Source organism: Emydura macquarii, unplaced genomic scaffold, assembly GCF_026122565.2.
Source record: "Emydura macquarii macquarii isolate MOO-44397 ecotype Brisbane River unplaced genomic scaffold, CSIRO-AGI_Emac_v2 contig_1566, whole genome shotgun sequence".
Classification (NCBI taxonomy): Eukaryota; Metazoa; Chordata; order Testudines; family Chelidae; genus Emydura; species Emydura macquarii.
In genome coordinates this window covers 92,729-108,744 of record NW_027131703.1, presented here as the reverse complement: position 1 = coordinate 108,744, position 16,016 = coordinate 92,729, and the positions used below count along the sequence as shown (strand labels likewise).

General features: G+C 47.6%; 1 protein-coding gene across 4 annotated transcripts in view; it reads left to right on the top strand.

The window, feature by feature from the left end:
- LOC137157787 (E3 ubiquitin-protein ligase rnf213-alpha-like) overlaps positions 1 to 16,016 on the top strand; it is a 213,110-nt gene that overhangs the window by 120,771 nt on the left and 76,323 nt on the right. For all 4 annotated transcript variants that reach the window (XM_067555196.1, XM_067555197.1, XM_067555195.1 and 1 more), the window contains 3 exons: positions 2,943 to 3,076; positions 4,612 to 4,769; positions 15,446 to 15,649. In XM_067555196.1, coding sequence (XP_067411297.1) covers positions 2,943 to 3,076; positions 4,612 to 4,769; positions 15,446 to 15,649 — 496 coding nt within the window. The remainder of the gene's footprint in view (positions 1 to 2,942; positions 3,077 to 4,611; positions 4,770 to 15,445; positions 15,650 to 16,016) is intronic.

Sequence of the window (16,016 nt, the reverse complement as noted above, 5' to 3'; positions counted from 1 at the left end):
ACAAGTGGGTCCTGGTTATCATTCAACATGGCTATACGATCAAGTTCAAGAAGCTATCTCATCCACACTCCCCATCTCAATCCTGCCTCTGGGACCACTCTCATGACAGTACCCTTGCTCTAGAGGTGGACTCCCTCCTACAAAGGGGAGTGATAAAGCCTGTTCCCTAGGTCTTTCAAGGCGCAGGGTTCTATTTCACCTCTTTCCTGGTATCCAAGAAAAAGGGTGGATCAAGACCAATCCTAAATCTCTGTTATCTCAACCACTTCATACGCAAGCCAAAGTTTCATATAGTGATTCTCGCAGCCATCATACCCTCGCTAGAAAGAGGTGTGTGGTTTACAACTCTCAATATGCAAGACGCTTATTTCCACATAGATATCCATCCTACCCTCAGATGATTCTTGAGATTCACAGTAGGCCCTTGATATTTCCAGTACAGGGTTCTACCCTGGGGGCCTTCACTATGGTTTTTTCTGTAGTGGTGGCCAATCTCCGGTGTCGAGGGATCCTTATATTCCCTTACCTTGACAACTGACTGCTAGAAGTGTAATCCAGACAAGAGGCTTGAGCGTCGACCTCCCTGCTGTTTCTACTCCTCTGAGAGTGAGCATAATCATCAAAAAATCAGTGTTGGACCCCGCACATTCCCTAGAGTTTATTGGTGTGCACATCAATGTGATCTCTGCGTGTGCCTACCTACTGGTGGACAGATTCCAGACCCTGCTAGAACTGAATACTACAGTGACTTCCAGTCCTTCTGTTCCATCCTGAACTTGTCTTTCCCTTCTTGGCCACATGACAGCATGCATGTACTTCACCACCTTCACTCATCTTCATTTTCGCTGTCTATAGCTGTGGCTACAGAGCGCCTACTGTCCTATGCTCCATTCCATGGAGCTCCTACTGACTGTCCCCACCTAAGGTTCTCTCTCCCCTTCACTGGTGAACACACCCAATTCAGGTTTGGACCAGGATGCCTTTCCTTCCATTTTCCCTAAGCATGATGATCATTACATACATGTTGCTCGAGGGATGGAGTGCCCACATGGGCGAGTACGTGACACAAGGAACTTGGACCACTTGGGAATCCAGGATGCACATCAACATCCTGGAACTTCGAGTGGTAAGGAGAGCATGTCCTGCATTTCTACGGTCATCCACTCCTGTCATGTTCTCATCATGTCAGACAATAATCCCACCTTTTACTACATAAATTAGCAAGGGGGCACAAGGTCACCAGCACTTTGTATGGAAGGGGTTCGCCTCTGGAACTGGTGCATGGCCCACAATAGCCTGTTGTCAGCAGCCTATCTCCCAGGGACTCAGAATACAATTGCAGACTCTCTCAGAAGGAAATTCATAGCCAACAACAAATGGGAACTACACAACTCTGTAGTCACCAACATTTTTGACCAATGGGTGACTCTGACCAGGAACCTCTTCACCTCCTACACCAACAGCAAATGCATCCAGTACTGCTCCAGGGGAGGGCTTGGAGCCCATTCCTAAAGTGATACCCTAGTCATCCGCTGGTCAGACCAGATCCATTATGCCTTTCCTTCTCTACTGCTCCTGCCTCGTGTCCTCCATAAGATCCAATGGGATAGTGTGATGGTCATCCTGATCATCCCGTGCTGGCCTCACCAATTCTGGTTTTCCCTTCTTCTTTGCATGTCAATTGATCTTCTGTTCCCGCTGCTGGCTTCTCCAAAACTGCTCATGCAACACAACAGCAGGATTGGACATCCCGATCTGCAGATGCTTCACCTGAGAGCTTGGTTTTTGGATGGGTATCTTTGCTAGAATGTGATTGTTTGTCAGCAGTACAAGACATCCTTTTGAGTAGCAGGAAAGAATCCATGAAGTTGTTTTATCAAGCCTGGACTCAGCAGTAGGGTCTTGCTCCTGAGGCCATGGGCATTCCTCTCTTCTTGGACTATCTCCTATCCCTGAAAGCATCAGGACTCGCTCTCAACTTCATCAAGGTGCACGTAGCAGCTATAAGTGTTTTCCACCTCCCTGTGGGGAAGTACTCTGTCTTTACACACCCCCTGACTGCAGGGTTTTGGATGGGTCTCCTACGAACTTACCTTCCTGTTCAACCCATCACTACCCAGTGGGATCTCAAAGTTTTCCTCATGGTGTTGATTCCATCAACCTTCAAATCTCTGGCTTGGCTCTCCCCTCCATGAAGGTCACCTTCTTGGTAGCTAGCACTTCGGCGAGAAGGGTAGGCAAACTGGGAGCCATGATGGCAGACACCCCCCCTTTGCACATTCCATAAAGACAATTCCCCTTCGCTTGCACCCCAAGTTTCTGCTGAAAGTTGTTTCCCACTTTCACCTCAAACCACCATACACTTATCTGCTTTCTTTCCAAAGCCACATGTCTCAGCGGAGGAATGGCACCTTCACTTACTTGATGTCCATAGGACCTTGGTCTTTTATGTGCAGAGAATGAGGCCATTTAGGAAATCCCCTAGACTGTTTATCGCTATAGCGGAAAGGATTAAGGGCAAGCCATCTCCACTCACCAGATTTCTAAGTGGATTTTGGGGTGCATTACATTCTGCTATCTATTATCGGGATGAACATTCCTCAAGAGTGCAAGCATCAATTGTGGTTGCGCTTCATGACATGCCACTTACTGACATATGTAGGAAGGCCACGTGGCATTCAGTACATACTTTTTCTTCCCATTACGCCATGGTGCAAGACACTGCAATGGATGCTTAATTCAGTGTGACTGTTCTCCGTTCTATGGTTCCATCATCTTCCTCACACCCTCCTCCTAACTAGGTACTCTCAGTGGAATACGCTAGACACATTTATCTTTTAAATGAAACACACATCTAGAGATGATTGATGGGAATAAGACACTTCTCTAAACTGTTTAACAACATATATATTATATGTTTGTTTGTTTTTTAAACACTCAAGGGCCCCCGATGCTAAGATTTCTGTGTTATCGATGAACGAAGACCCCTGCATGTCTGCGTTGTGCTGCTTTCCATTCAGCTGGGTTCTGAAAGCTTGCCTGGACAAGATATGGGAGACAGTCCATCAGGTGAAAGGTAACTTCATACTTTCTCATCTATTAAAATTAACTATAGTGGAAGAAAATACGGAACCCAATTCTCTCACTTTTGCCAGGACTAATCCAGATCAGACTTATAGAAGAGCTACATGGGGAAGAGATTTCTTATGATAGAGAGCTCTGTAATCTAGCAAAGAGAAGCAGAACGAGATCCATTGTATGGGAGCTGAAGGGAGACAAATTCAGTAGTACATTAATAAAGTAGTACATTTTTTAACAGGGAGGGAAATTAACTATTGGCACAACTCACCTAGGAACGGGGTGAATTCCTCTATCACTTGGAGTCTTGGTTGTGCTTAACTAAAGTTGGTTGAAAAATTCTAGTCAAAACAGTTTGGTGTCAGAAAATGCCATTTTGAGAAAACTGAAATTTTTCATGAAATTATGTTGACTTAAATGTAAATTTGCTGGAAAAGAAATTGGGAAAATTGTTTAGAAAATGTCAAAACATCTTGTTTCAACGTTTTCAGGATAAAAGTTTAAAATTTTTTGTTTCTAATTATATTGCTTTGAAGTTTAGATTATTTTATATATATAAAATTAAATTCAAAATGGTCAAATCAAAATAAACCATTTCAAATTTATCAAAATTAATAATTAATTAATAATTTTGATTGACCCAAACAAAAGAATCATAACTTAATTTTGTGGAAAAGATTTCAGAATTTTGGCTTTTTGACACGATTTGTGACAAAAAAAAATGCAAAAATGTCAATTTTTCATGGGATAGAAATCCATTTTCTGACCAGCTCTACTTTTAATGCAGACAAATAGAAGTATTAAAGAATGTAGGTCACTCTTACCAGATGGTGGACTGTAACCTGGAAATCAGTAACTTGGGAAAGGAATCTATAGATGAACCTGGGCAGCTATGTACTGTCAGACTGGATCTCTGTGCTTAATCTACTGCTTCTTAGAAGAGTCTTGCAGGTGGGGGGAAGAGTTCCTGATTGAAGATTGCCCTGTAGAACTATCTGAGCCCTGGTCTACACTTACCTGGCGATTCAGTGGCAGTCGACAGGAGTTATGCAAGTTACTCAGAGTAGCTTGTGTAACTCCTGTCGACTGCTGTGCTTCCCTTCTGCATGGCATCTTCACTGCACTGCGCCACTTGAGGGGGTGGTTTACCAGCATTGACTTCTGGATCGATTGAGCGGGTCTTCACTGACTGCTCAATCGATCCAGATAGGTCAATCTGACAGTGGCGACTTTGCTGCAGTCAATATGGCCATACCCTAAATCTTATTGTCCTTTGCAAAATCCCATCCTTCATTCCTTGAAGAAGGAGTCACAATTGCTTCACTCCCCACCCAACTAGAATGACCTAGAACACTGCAGCATCATTCTAATAAGTAGCCATTTATAATGGAGAAAAAAAAACAGGATTCCCATTGCCCACCATGCTTATATTCATGATCCACTGCATTCACTTGCATATTAATAATTAACAATATTTATGATTTGCTATAACTGAATAATACTCTCTCCTTTGCTCATTCTGTAACATCCTAGATTATCCAAAGGACCCTACTATGGACTCTGCTGAGATGTTTCAGCACTTAATCTTGAATAGGCCAATGCCAGATGATGATAGTCCAGAAATGGTTCAGCGTTATGCCAATGATTTTGTGAGGATGGCTTTTCCAGGACAGGATATCCAAGTTTATCAGGTAATTGGGTTTCTGCAGAAAAGCACTTTTAAACATCATCAGTCTGTTGGGGTTAGGACTACCAATGGTATAGAAGACCTATTAGACTTAATGCAGAAAAAATTAAAAAGTTAGGGCCAGATCCCCAACTGGTGTAAATTGGCCCTCACTCCATTGGAGACAATGGGCCAGATCTCCAGCTGATGCTGAAAGTGTCCAATTTCTTCCAAAAAATCAATTTTTTGTAGATATTATTTTTAAATCAAAAAGGTCTTGCCTGAGTTTTTTGGAAAAATGTTTTCGGTTTTTGGATTTTTAACAGTCAAAATTTTCTGCCAAATATAAAACCATTTCCTGTCCAGCTCTACTGTTTTTTGATAAACACTTTACTGAAATGCTGTACTTGATCTTAAATTACTGCTAAGTGCTCTCCATTTTAACTTCATTTTAATAATATTTTTGAGTGCTTGCTCATGTCCATTCTGATTTAGGTGTGTGTGCGTGCCACCTGGACAGGTGACAGAAGTTTTTCCCCTGCAGCGGCTTGTGTATGCACTCGTATATAGGGCACTATTGGCCCCCCCTCCCTTCTAGTTCCTTCTTACCGCCCGTGATGGTGCTGGAACAACTGTCTTGCAAGTCTCTGTTTTCCTAGTGTTTTCTAGGTTTCTTAGTGTATATAGTTTAAAGTTGGTTGTTTAGTAGTGTGGCAAATAGCCGGCTAAGCTACTCTGGGTCCTGCACTTTTATTTTTCATGGCGGGTCAGAGTGCACTGCGTGGCTCCTATTTCCACGTGTTGGCCAGCCCGGTAATGCCCACTTCTCTGGGTCCCAGCCTAGGGGCCCTAGTAGTAGTGGTTATGCAGTGCCATCAGTGCTTCCTGCTGCTACTTTCCCCTGAGCTACTTCCCCCTATGTCCTTTCAGCTTCTCAGGTTTGGCAGGCAAGCCTCGCTCCCAGCGTTCTCTTTCATCTGGTTCTCTTATATTTCTCATCAGTCTCCAACTCTCTCACCAACTCTCCTCCCTCTCACCAGCTCTTCTCCCAGCTGCCTGGCTGGAGCAGGGGTTTTTATCAGGCCCCTGGCTGGCCTTAATTGGCCTCAGATGTTCATAATTGACCTCTCCTCAGTTCACAGGGAACAAGGCCTGGATCATTCTAGAACTTATATACTTCCCTTCTATTACTCTCTGGCTGCCCTTTCACCGTTCTGTCTCACAGTAGTTACTCTGTTATTTAATAAGTAAGTTCCCAGGGTCAGGGCATGCCCCATTCCCCAGGGTTTAAGCCCTGTGTTTTTTGCAAGAAGCCTGTGCCAATGAGCGACCCTCATCAGAGCTGTTTGAGGTGCTAGGGAGAAGCTCACCTCTTCGTGAAGTGCAAGATCTGTAGGAGCTTTCGCCTGAGAAGTAAGAAGGACTGGGACATAAGATGTAAGGCCCTTCTAATGGAGGCTGTGCTCAGACCGGCGTTGGAGCCAAGATCGGACTTGGAACTGAGTACCATGGCATCAATAAAAAGGACTCCTTTGGTGTCGGAGTCGACTCAGCACCACTCGACATTCCTAGTGTCGAAGAAGCACCAGAAAAAGGCACACTGAGAGAGGGAACGCTCGCCAGCACCAAAGCTGATTAAGAAAGCTTCAGGTAAGCCAGAGTCAGCTTGGAAGGGATCTTTGCTGGGACAGGTATCGAGCCCGGCACCCAAACCGCTGCCAACTCCAGGGAGCTGCAGAGGCCCGCACCACCTAATGGTCCCCTCCATACCTGAGGCATCCAGGTGTTGAAGGACCTGTTGGCCATGCTGGTGCTGCTTACACCTCAAGAGGGTAGGCCTACGCACCAAGGAGTGGATGCCCCGGCCAGGGGTTCATTGAAAGGGATGCCAACATCAGCGAAACAGCCTTGTGCCCCGTCAATTGGTTGCCATTCACCGACCTTGAGGTGCTCTTCGGGTTCCCGGCACCAATCGCCAGAAGCGCACTGGGATAGATTGGGTTTGGGCCGACGGTCGCTGGGCAGTAGGTACCAGTCCCCAGAGCATTGGCACCAATCCGCTGAGAGTCGACATTGATCTTAGGATCGTAGTTTGCTGAACCTGCGGCATCGTGAATCGCCATTATGCAGCAGGTCACCGGAGCCCCAGCACTGCTCAAGTCCTTACAGGATGCTGAAGGACAAATTGCAATCAAGATGTGGCAATCAAGATCTGTGCAATCAAGATGTGGGTTTCCCCATTCCGCAGTGCCCTACCCTCTCTCATCTATGGGAACTTCAGTGTTGTGCTCTTTGAAAGATCCCGCCTTGGCATGGTCCTTAGATGTCAACTCAGACCATGAAGAGTCGCTGTCAGGTAGTCCATCAGTGACCACCCCAACTAGGGAAGAGGCACCATAGGCCCCCCAGCTACTGGCCTCCTCCTCATCCAGATGAGGCGGTAGTGGGCCCCTCACACGCTGCCCCTGTGGATGATTATAGGTCACATCAAGACCTATTGAAAAGGGTGGCAGCTAACCTGGGCCTCAAGATAGAGGAACTTAAAGAATCCATGGATGAGCTCTTTGGCGTCCTGGCATCCGCAGCCACTTCCAGAGTGGCCCTCCCAGTGCATGAGGGGGTAGTGAAGCTGGCTAAGGCTTTATGGCAAACCCCGGTATCTCTGCCCTCCATGCCCAAGCGTGCAGAGAAAAAACACTATGTGCCCACTAAGGGTTTCAAATATGTACATACACACCCATCTCCAGGATCGCTGGTGGTCGTGGCGGCTAATGAGTGCGACAGGCAGGGGCAAATGAGCTCCACACCATAGAACTAAGAGGCCAAGAAAATGGACTTATTCGGCTGGAAAATGTATTCGACAGCGAGCCTACAGCTAAGGGTATCTAACCAGCAGGCATTGCTGGGGCGATACCATTTCAACATATGGCAATTGCTCGAGAAGTTTCCCTCCCACAGTCCTCCGAACAGGAGTTTGAGGCCATCCTGGAGGAGGGTAAGACTGTGGACAGGGCCTCCCTGCAGGTGACTTCAGATGCAGTGGACTCGGCAGCACAAGCAATGGCCTCCGCGGTGCCTATGAGGAGGGCTTCGTGGCCACAGTTGTCTGGTCTCTCGACAGAAGTCCAGCAGTCCATCCAGGATCTTCCATTCAATGGCACTGCTCTGTTCACGGACCAGACCGACTCCAGGCTGTATGGCCCGAAGGACTCTAGGGCCATATTGAGCTCGTTGGGTCTTTATACCTCATCCTCATCAAGGAGACTCTTCAGACCCTCACAGCAGCAGAGCTTCAGAGGCCAGTCCAGAGGGGAGCCCTATAGAAAGAGAAACGGAGGCTACAAGCATTGCTGAGGCAATTCACCAGCATCTACTTTGAAACTAGGCCCGAGCCGCCATTCCTCGGGCAGAAAGAGCGGCTTTTGAAGGTGTGCCTAGGGGCAACCGACCGGTTTGTGTCCAAGATCCAATCTCCCGTTGATTCTCCTCCCACCTTGCCTCTTTCCTCACGGCTTGGAGGGCCATTACGTCAGACCATTGGGTGTTGAACACAGTGGCTACTGGCTACACCCTTCAGTTGACCTCGATCGCTTCTTCCTTCCCCGTCCCTCTTCAGGGACTCCTCTCATTAGCAACTACTTGCCCAGGAGGTGTGAGTCCTCTTGCGGATAGGAGCAGTGGAGAGGTTCCCCAGAATCTGAGGGACAAAGGATTCTACTCATGGTATTTCCTGATCCCAAAGGCAAAGGGAGGACGGGGCCCATACTAGATTTAAAGGCCCTAAACAAGTTCCTCAAAAAGCTAAAGTTTCACATGTTCTCCCTAGCAGCCATCATTCCTTCTTTGGATCCGGGCAACTGGTTCACGGCCCTCAATTTAAATGACGCTTATTTTCATATCATCTTCCCAGGCCACAGGAGGTTCCTGCAATTTACAGTGGGCATGCAGCATTTCCACTTTGTGGTTCTGCCATTTGCTTTTCTACTGGAGTCACTGGCACCTAGAACGGCTTCCACCCAGCACCGATCCCATTCACCGTTCCAGAGGAAGAAGCACAAGAAGACGGACAGAGGCCCGTCACCCACCCCGAAACCATCAGAGCAAAAGGAAGATGGTGCTGTGTGACCTGTGTCAGGCCACTTGAGCTGTGTGGCTAAACCCGCTAAACCGTTGCTGACTCTGGCCCCAGAGAGGAGTACGTTGAGTCTGGCACCAGTTGCTTCCCCCTCTAGGGAGCTGGATGAAGAGGTGGAGGACATCCGCTCACCCTCCAGCTTGGAGACGTTTGAAGCAGCCAGGGAGCTTATTGAGAGCACGGTGCCACAACAGACTCAGCTCTGAGGCTGTCCACTGGAGCAGTAGTACCGGCATCACGTAGACCGGTACTGTCAAAGGTGAAGCCAGTGCTGATGGCCCAACAACCTTCTCCTGGGCACCATTCTCCGGCACCAAGGACCTTCACACCGCCCTGGTCCCCAGAAGTAGGTCAGAATCAGAGTCCAAAGCTGAGTCGATCACCTCGCATCAAAGTTGGCACTGGAACAGGAGTTGGCACCGTGCCCAAGAGATGCCTCAGCCATTTGCAGTACTGTGGCTTCCGCAGTGGCAGAACCCATCCCAGTGGCTTTTATGGATTCTGTGGGCCTTCCAACAAGTCCAGGGACCTCAATCCACTCGATCACTGTCCTTAGCATCGGACAGCAGAGGCCATCACATGAGGTCGGACACCATCTCTCGCCCTCAATGCTGAGACCGGCACCGAATGAGACATCGAGCCAAGTTGTGACACCGAATATGGGGGCACCTATGCCAGCACCAAGTCTGATGTCGCTGGCACTGTGATGGAGGCGAATCGCTTGGTACTGTGGAACCCATCGGGTGCCAACGGACATGAGACGGCCCCGTTGAGGGAATCATCCTCCTTGCTGGACGAGGCTATTGTGGGTGCCACTCCAGTGCTGGCAACAGGACAGCAGGGCTCATCAGGACCTCCTCCGGCATGTGGCCCAGAACCTGGGGATCCAGGTCGAGGAGGTCTCTGAAGGGGGTACACGGACCCGATGACTGACATATTGTTCCCATCAAAACCTTCTAGGGTGTCGCTATCTTTGATGAAGACAATCAACAAGAATATGAAGTCGATATGGCATACCCCAGCCTCAATCCCTCCAATGGCAAAAAGGATTGAGCAAAAGTACTTGTATACTCATCTCCCCCGGGCTCACTCATAGTCATGGCTGCAAACGAGAGAGCAAGACAGGGTAGTCAAGGCCCTACACCTAAAGCCAAGGAGGCCAAGAAGATAGACGTTTTTGGCAGGAAGGTGTATTCCACCGGGAGCCTCCAGCTCAGGGTGGTGAATGGACAGGCCCTCCTGAGCAGATACTCTTAAAATACTTGGGGTTCCATCCAAAGATTCACAGAGTCTATCCCTCCAGACTCCAAGAAGGAGTTTGTGGCCCTAGTGGAGGAGGCAAAACAACAGCAGATGATCCCTGCAAGGGCATTAGATGCTGCAGATGCAGTGGCCCGGACTATGGCCTCGGGAGTGTCTATGCATTGCAGCTCCCGGCTGGAAGTGTCAGGCCTTCCCCATGAGGTCCAACGGACTGTGCCAGACCTGCCCTTTGAAGGTCAATCTTTGTTCTCTGAACAGACGGACACAAAATCACACAGTCTGAAGGACTCTAGGGCCACTCTCAAGTCCTTGGGTTTACACATGCCTGCGACCCAGAGGAGGCATTTTAGACCACAGCCCCTCCCTCGTTTTTACCAGCCCCATCAGAAGCAGGAGTTTGGCTGTAGATGGGGTAGAAATAATAACAATAGGAAGAGGCCATACAAATCCTCATCCAGGCGGAACAAGGGCCCTACCAAGCAGGCCCCGGGCCCAAACCAAAATTTTTGAGGGTACACTTGAGGAAGGCATAGCAATACCAACATCGGATCCTCCACCCCTGTTGTTTTCCAACCGCTTGTCCCATTTCTTCTGTGCGTGGACCCAAATTACATCAGACAGGTAGGTCCTATGCACGGTGGAATTGGGACACTCTATCCAGTTCCACTCCGTCCCGGCCTCCTGCCCCCTCATTCCCTATCCCTCTTCAGGGACCCCTCACACAAACATCTTCTAATTCAAGAAGTTCAGCAACTCCTAGAGGTGGGAGCGGTGGAAGAGGTTCCTATGGAGCTATGGGGAAGGGGTTTTTATTCCCGGTATTTCCTAATTCCGAAAGCCAAGGGTGGTCTCAGACCAATTCTGGACCTGAGAAACCTCAACAAGTTCATAAAGAAGCTGAGGTTTTGTATGGTCTCCCTGGTGTTAATTATCCCCTCTCTAGATCCAGAAGATTGGTATGCTGCCCTCGATCTCAAAGATGCGTATTTCCACGTATCCATTATTCTGAGGCACAGGAAATTCCTCAGATTTGTAGTCAACAGCCGTCACTTCCAGTTTACGGTTCTTTCATTCGGCCTCTCGACTGCACCCAGAGTTTTTACGAAATGCATGGCAGTGGTAGTAGCCTTCCCCAGAAGGTGGGGGATTCAAGTCTTCCCATGTCTGGACGACTGGTTAATCAAAGGGAAATCCAGTCAGCACGTAGAGTTGGACATAAGGTTCATAAGACTAACATTTGCAAGTCTGGGCCTATTGGTCAACACTCAGAAGTCAGTCCTCACTCCATCACAAAAGATCGAGTTCATAGGAGTGGTCTTGGACTCAAGCAAATCCAGGGCTTTCCTGCCAGAGGCTTGTTTTCACAACATTGTCACCAACATAGAGGAATAAAATCGCCACCCAATGGTCACAGTCAGAAGCTGCCTAAGGCTGTTGGGCTACCTGGCAGCCTGCACTCAAGTTGCCCAGTATGCCAGATTACATCTCAGATCACTACAAACATGGCTGGCCTCAGTCTACTGGCCCAACAGGGATTATACAGACAAGGTGGTATCGATCCCATTACCGGTACTAACCTTGCTCAGCTGGTGGCTGGACCGGGAAGTGGTATGTGCAGGGATTCCCTTCTAGAGCCCACAACCTACTATGACATTGGTAACCAGTGTCTCCGACTTGGGCTGGGGAGCCCATCTGAACCAGATGAGAACCCAGGGTCAGTGGTTGCGAGAGGACCTATCTACTCACCTCAATGTCAGAGAGTTAAGAGCAGTGCGCTTGGCGTACCAAACCTTCGAAGAGCACCTGATGGGCAAACACATTGCTGTTGTGTTTTCTGTTTTTACTGCAATGTTTTATTTAAACAAATAGAGGGGTGCTCTCTCCCCTATGCTGAGGAGCCCTCGAGCTCTGACATTTCCGCATAAATCACAAAATCCACATAGAAGCGTCATACCTCCTGGGCTCTCAGAATGTACTGGTGGACTTCCTCAGCAGGTCAATAGCCATCCATGAGTAGTCCATACGCATGGATGTGACGGAAGACATCTTCCAAAGGTGGGGATTTCCCCACCTAGACCTGTTCGTGATGAGGTTCAACAAGAAATGCGTGAGGTTTTGCTCCTTCCAGGGTCACAGCCAGGGATCTTTAGTGGATGCCTTTCTGATCCTATGGTCAGGTGACGTATTCTATGCGTTCCTGCCGATCCCATTGATACACAAGTTCCTCTTGAAGGTGAAAAGAGGTAATCCTGATTGCAACATTGGGTCACCATGCTACTTGAGCTCTCCGTAGAGACACCTATCACCCTTCCACTGCTTCCAAACCTGATCATAGAGGACCAATGTTGCCTTTGCCACCCAAACCTTCAGTCCCTTCATCTCACGGCATGGAAGCTCCACGACTGAACCAGCAGGAGCTTCGTTGCTTGGAGTGGGTCAGAGAAATTTTAATGGAAAGTAGGAAACTGTTGACAAGGGCTACCTATATGGCAAAGTGGAAGAGGTGCTCTTTTTGGTCATGACAGAAAGGGGTCCCTTGGGAGGCCTTGTCTATACCATTAATTTTGGACTACTTGTTACACCTTAAGCAACAAGGGCTATCGGTGTCCTCTCTGAAGGTCCACCTAGTGGCAATCTCAGCCTTTCATCCGTGAGTAGAGGGCCGCTCAATTTTCTTCAGCCGTATAGTGAACCGTTTTCTAAAAGACCTCGACAAAATGTTCCCTCACATCTATCAGCCTATTCCTCAATGGGACTTTAATTTGGTCTTGTCTGCATTGATGAGGCCACCATTTGAACCATTAGCAGCATAGCTCTGCCTTGTACTTGTCTTGTAAGGTGGCATTCCTGGTAGCCATTACATCGGCCAGGAGAGTATGAGAGTTGACAGCTTTGATGTCAGAACCTCCGTACACAGTATTTTTCAAAGATAAGGTTCGTCTGCGACTGCACCTGGCATTCCTTCCAAAGGTAGTCTTGCAGTTTCATTCCAATCAGGATATTTTTCTTCCAGTCTTCTACCCTAAGCTGCATGCGAACAACCACAAACGGTGCCTTCATTCGCTAGATGTTAGGAGGGCCTTAGCCTTCTATATCAAGAGACCAAAGTCCTTTAGGAAGACTCCCCAACTTTTTGTGGCAGTGGCTAATAGAATGAAAGGACAGCCTGTTTCTGCCCAGACAATATCATCCTGGATTACATCTTGTATGAGCTAGCGAAAATGCCAGCCCCAACTCTAACAGCCCACTCGACTAGAGCCCAGGCGACTTAAACAGCCTTCATAGCCCGGGCTCCTATTCAGGACATCTGCAGGGTAGCGAAATGATCCTCCATTCATACTCTCTCAGCTCACTATGCTATTGCCCAGCAAGCCAGGAAAGATGCAGCAGTCCGTAGAGCGGTCCTGCAGTCAGTGCTTAACTGAACTCTGACCGCACCACCTAAGAGAGTGCTTGCGAATCACCTAATTGGAATGGACATGAGCAAGCACTCGAAGAAGAAAAAATGGTTATTTAACTTCATAAACTGTTGTTCTTTGAGATGTGTTGCTCTTGTCCATTTCAAATCCGCCCACCTACCCCTCTGTTGGAGTCTTCCGGCAAGAAGGAACTGGAGAGCAGAGGGTCGGCGGGGCCTTATATGGAGCGATATGGACGAGCAACTCCAGGGGGCTCAAGAGCTGACCCTATGGGATCACTGGGGGCAAACTTTCCGGCAGCCGTGCATGACGCACACACACACCTAATTGGAATGGACTTGAGCAACACATCTCGAAGAACAACAGTTATGGAAGGTGAGTAACAGTCTTTCTCTAGTAGCAATCACTTCTGCACACAGGGTGTTGGCGATTAGGGCCCTGGCCTCGGAGCCACCTTATACGATGATCTTGAAGGACAAGGTCCAGCTCTACACTCATCCTGCATTCCTCCCGAAAGTTGTTTCCCATTTTCATGTTAGTCAGGACATCTTCCTGCTGGTATTCTGCCCTAAGCCTCACAACTCTAGCAAAGAGAGGTGCCTGCACTCGCCCAATGTAAGGAGGGCTCTAGCCTTCTACATCGATAGGACCAGACCGTTCCACCACTCCACACAATTCTTCGTAGAGATTGCTGACAGGATGAAGGGTGAACCAGTCTCCTCGCAGCGACTATCATCCTGGATTACAGCCTGTATTCGCACCTGTTATGAACAAACCGGAGTCATGCCTCCAGCATCCCTGTTAGCCCATTCCACAAAGGCCCAGGCATCTTCAATGGCTTTCTTGGCGCATGTGCCTATTCAGGATATTTGTCAAGCTGCTACATGGTCATCCATACATACCTTCACATCCCACTATGCCATCACGCAGCAAGCTCGGGACGATGCAGGATTCGGCAGAGCGGTACTGCAGTCTTCACAGTCATGAACTCCTGCCCATCTCCAGAGGCACAGCTGGTGAGTCACTTAAATCAGAATGGACATGAGCAAGCACTCGAAGAAGAAAGAGCAGTTACTTACCTCATAACTAAAAAAAAAACCAAGAGTTCTGTGGCACTTTAAAGACTAACAAATTTAATATTTGCAGGCATAAGCTTTCGAGAGAGGTAAATTGCTTTGCTCACCCATTCTCACCTCTTATTCAATGGTCGTCATTAGGTCTTAAGTACCGGACTCCACCTCCCCCATTGTTCTCAATGCACCTGGATATCTATAAGATGCCTCTGTGTTACCTATTTTCTGTATTACTGCATCTGAAGAAGAGAGCTGAAGTCTCTCGAAAGCTTATGCCTGCAAATATTAAATTTGTTAGTCTTTAAAGTGCCGAAGAACTCTCGTTGTTTTTGCTGTATACAGACTAACATGGCTACCCCTCTGGAACTATTCCCTCATTACTGTTTGTTCTTCGAGATGTGCTGCCCATGTCCATTCCACAACCCACCCTCTGTCCCCTCTGTCGGGGCTCCGGCAAGAAGAAACTGGAAGGAAGGGGGGCCGTTAGCATCCTATATATGAGCGCATACATGCGCCGCTGCAGAAGGTGCTAGAGCCATCCCTACAGGTACCACTAGGAGGAAAACTTCCGGCACTGGTGCATGTGGCACACGCACACATCTAAATCAGAACGGACATGAGCAACATATCCCAAAGAACAACAGTTACGAGGTAAGTAACCGTTCTTTTCTTGACTCGAGTTAGAATTAGTGATGAAAATTTCATACATCATTCATTAAACATGGCAGCAACAGAAAACTTAATATAACGGGTCAATCGCTGTTCTATGTGCTTGACAATAAGTAGAAATAATATCTTCTTTTATCACCAGATTTTGTCTAATGTTCTCATAACTGGTGCAAAACGGCTCTACACCTCTTTGGCAAATGATGATATGGGGTTTTCCCTGATATGGCTGCACATTGAATATTTCTACCTACAAGAGAATTATCAGCTGTTCATCAATTTAGTAAAGATCGAGGAGACTTTAGCCAATGAGCTGCAGAAAGTTTATAACGAAGACACAACTAAAATGGTGAGCGAGGTTATCTGAACAGTGTTTCATAATTTCTCTTTTCAATCTGGAATTGTAAATGGGGACTCATGATCGAGGGGGTGTGTTTCTACTGGATCCCACAACGATTCGTTCTGGCCCTACGCTATGTAACATTTTTATTGATGATCTGGAAGAAAACATAAAATCATCACTAATAAAGTTTGCAGATGACCCAAAGATTGGGGAATTGATAAATAATGAAGAGAACAGTCACTGATCTGGATCACTTGGTAAGCTAGGTGCAAGAAAACAAATATGCATTTTAATACAGCTAAATGTATATGTATAGGAAAAAGAATGTAGGCCATACTTACAGGATGAGGAACTCTATCCTGGGAAGTCATGA